The following is a 2,914-nucleotide window of genomic DNA, read 5'->3' on the forward strand; positions in this document are numbered from 1 at the left end:
CACTGTTTTCCTTCTCAAAACCGAGTAGAGTTTCTTCTTCTACAGTGGCTTTTCCAGGTGACACGTCTTCAACAGTTTCATTTGTTCCGATGTTCACTTCATCCCAACTGAAATGTCCTAGACCGTGATCATGCCAAATCCTGTTGGCATGCGCCACCTTTGGCTTACCTCGCCGATCACATTTTATTTGGAAAGTCACGTCTGAGAGACGATCCATTATGTCATATGGGCCTTCCCATGGAGAAGACAACTTAGGAAACTCCCCTTTTGTCTTCCTGGGATTATACAACCACACCTTGTCTCCTGGTACAAAGCTGACTTCAGTAGATATCTTATCATAAGATAACTTCATCGAATCAGCAGACGTTTTCAAGTTTGAACGCACTTGATGGTGAATATCATCCATTCTTTCAGATAACACTTTCACAAACTCTGACACATTTTCAGACAACTCTTCATAAGGTGGGCGTCCTGTTAACAGATCCACTGGCAACCGAAGTTCCCGACCAAACAACAACTTTGCTGGAGTGTATCCAGTGGCTTCATGCTCTGATTTAATATCTATACCTGGTTCCATTTAACCATCATCAACTCCTTCAGTCACTTTGACTTCAGCTTGATGACATCTAATTAATTCAACCTCTCTTTTAACAGTTACCGGAACTTGCCTTTGTTGTTCCCAAACGTCATTTTATCAAAATTAATTACAAACTTCCTCGGTAGTAAGTAGTCCAATCCTAATATGCAATTCCACTATTCGTTGGTAAAAGAGTAGCCCAAGAGTTGGCGGTGGGTGGTGTTGACTAGCTGCCTTCCCTTTAGTCTTATACTTCTAAATTAGGGACGGCTAGCGCAGATAGCCTTCGTGTAGCTTTGCGCGAAATTCAAAAACAAACGAACGTCTCACGTGCTCGACTCAACTGTCAATTACACATTACATTGTTGCCGTCGCTTCTTGGCGGCTTATATATACTGCATATCTAGTAGTCTCTCGAGACTTCAGGAAGAGACAGGATCCTTCTAGAAGTTCATGACGTGTTACTACAGTCACGTGACTTCCGCTGTAGTAACAGTATTTTGTTGAAATTATGTAAATGTGTAGAAAATCATTTGGGATTTGTGGAAAGAATGAAAGTTAGTAATTCAACTCCTGACTGATTCAAGGCTATTAAAATAGTTCCAGTTTTGCATGTTTTGGTATATTTTTTATATGTGAAGTGTATTTAATCTAATCAATAGGGTAAAATTCTAATCCTCAATCATTACTTGTTTAGAAATTGTTTGGTAAAGGTTTTCTTATTGTTTTACTACTCATTTTGTATTAAAGTCTTTTTATTTCAGATAATGTGACTGTTTTAATATAAATATGTGAAAAGATAAAGCTTATAACTTGAAATGAAAGTTATCAAGATAATGTGAATTTATATTTAAAAATTTTATACTAATCCTTGTAAAATCAACTCCTGATTCTTAAGTTATTTCTCTGTAGTCTTACTGTGAAACTTTTTTTACAGAATATACAGGTGACGCTTCTGTGTAATCATTGGAGTATTAAAGATGGAGGAAACATTTTCTGATGAGAAGCAGAATGTTTTGTTGGATATCAAACTGATGAAAAATGAAGATAAAACTTTCACAATAACTGATAGTAAGTCTATATATTTAGAATATTAATGTTTTGTATTCATCTCAAGATAATAGTGGAAATTTCACCTGTTTTAATATAGCAGTATGCTTGAGTTTTTCATCATTAACTCTTTCATGCTATAGCTTTGAAATTAGTAAGCAAATGTTAAATTTGACGTCTTATCAGTAGACATTATAATGTTTTCATATTCAAAATATCTAATTTTTTTATTAAATCTTAAGGTTTGCAAAACAATGTTTTTCTTGTGCCTTTTTTTCTTTTCACATGTTACCTATCTATCATGCAAAGTAATTTTTCTTTTAAGGTTAAAAAATACTTTTATGCATCAGAAAATTTTCAAATTTCACATGCAAAATCTTTGTAATGTCTAGATAGTTATCAAACATTTCTTAATAAAAACTTTATATTTTATCTATTATTTTCAGTAATTAATCTCTCTTTGGGTTCAGTAGATTTGACGGATCTTGCAACCACCATACAAATTTGGGAATAAATACCAATTATGCCTCTTTTATTCTAGAATTACACAAATTATAACACGAAGACATAAATTTTTAGACTAAATAGGGTCAGTTCAGAGTAACTTGTCTTGGCTGTGTTTTAGTTGACTAGTATTTTGAAAATTAGTCAATTATTATAATTTCAATTATTATACATTACATATGTATATAGATTATTCCTATTTTGAAATAAGTTCATAAACTTATTTTTCTTAAAGCATAAAACAGTAAATAAAGAAGTAAAGCAAACAATTATCTCTTTTAGTTACGATCTTTGTGCTCAGTTACTGTTTGACATAAGTTGCTAAGCCTTTAAAAACTTTGTACGTGGAGGATATGAAAGGTTTTATATATGCATTTGAAGAACTAAAAAATAATACATTACAACATCAATACCGTAGAATTCCAGTCTGAAATTTTGAGCATACCTTACCTCCTTGAAATCTTGGTTCCAAAAAAGAAATGGTGTCCTAAGAATTTAAAATGGCTGAGAAAGCCACTAGGGAGGACATTATGAGCTTCTGATTGGTTATTCATGTCATATATATAGAAGTAAGTGTATATAAGGGAGTGTGTGATTTGTTACATGAGCAATATCTTAGCAAATAGCTTGTCAATATCGATAATTTGATTTCTAAATCGTACGAAACTGTAGTCTTAGTATTTTGACATCATAAACATCTAATTTGAACCAGTGCTGCATTCAAAAAACCACATGACACACAAACATTGATGTTTATCTGTGTTTACTTTTAAATTAGGAAAT

General features: G+C 32.7%; 1 protein-coding gene across 1 annotated transcript in view; it reads left to right on the forward strand.

The window, feature by feature from the left end:
• Window positions 1-1,552: 1,552 nt before the first annotated feature.
• Window positions 1,553-2,914, forward strand: part of LOC106474025 — an 11,015-nt gene continuing 9,653 nt past the window's right edge. Inside the window, exon 1 of the mRNA XM_013934711.2 lies at window positions 1,553-1,648. Within this exon, the coding sequence (XP_013790165.2) occupies window positions 1,558-1,648 (91 nt within the window). The 5' untranslated portion in view covers window positions 1,553-1,557. The remainder of the gene's footprint in view (window positions 1,649-2,914) is intronic.

This window comes from Limulus polyphemus, unplaced genomic scaffold (genome assembly GCF_000517525.1).
Source record: "Limulus polyphemus unplaced genomic scaffold, Limulus_polyphemus-2.1.2 Scaffold6735, whole genome shotgun sequence".
NCBI lineage: Eukaryota > Metazoa > Arthropoda > Merostomata > Xiphosura > Limulidae > Limulus > Limulus polyphemus.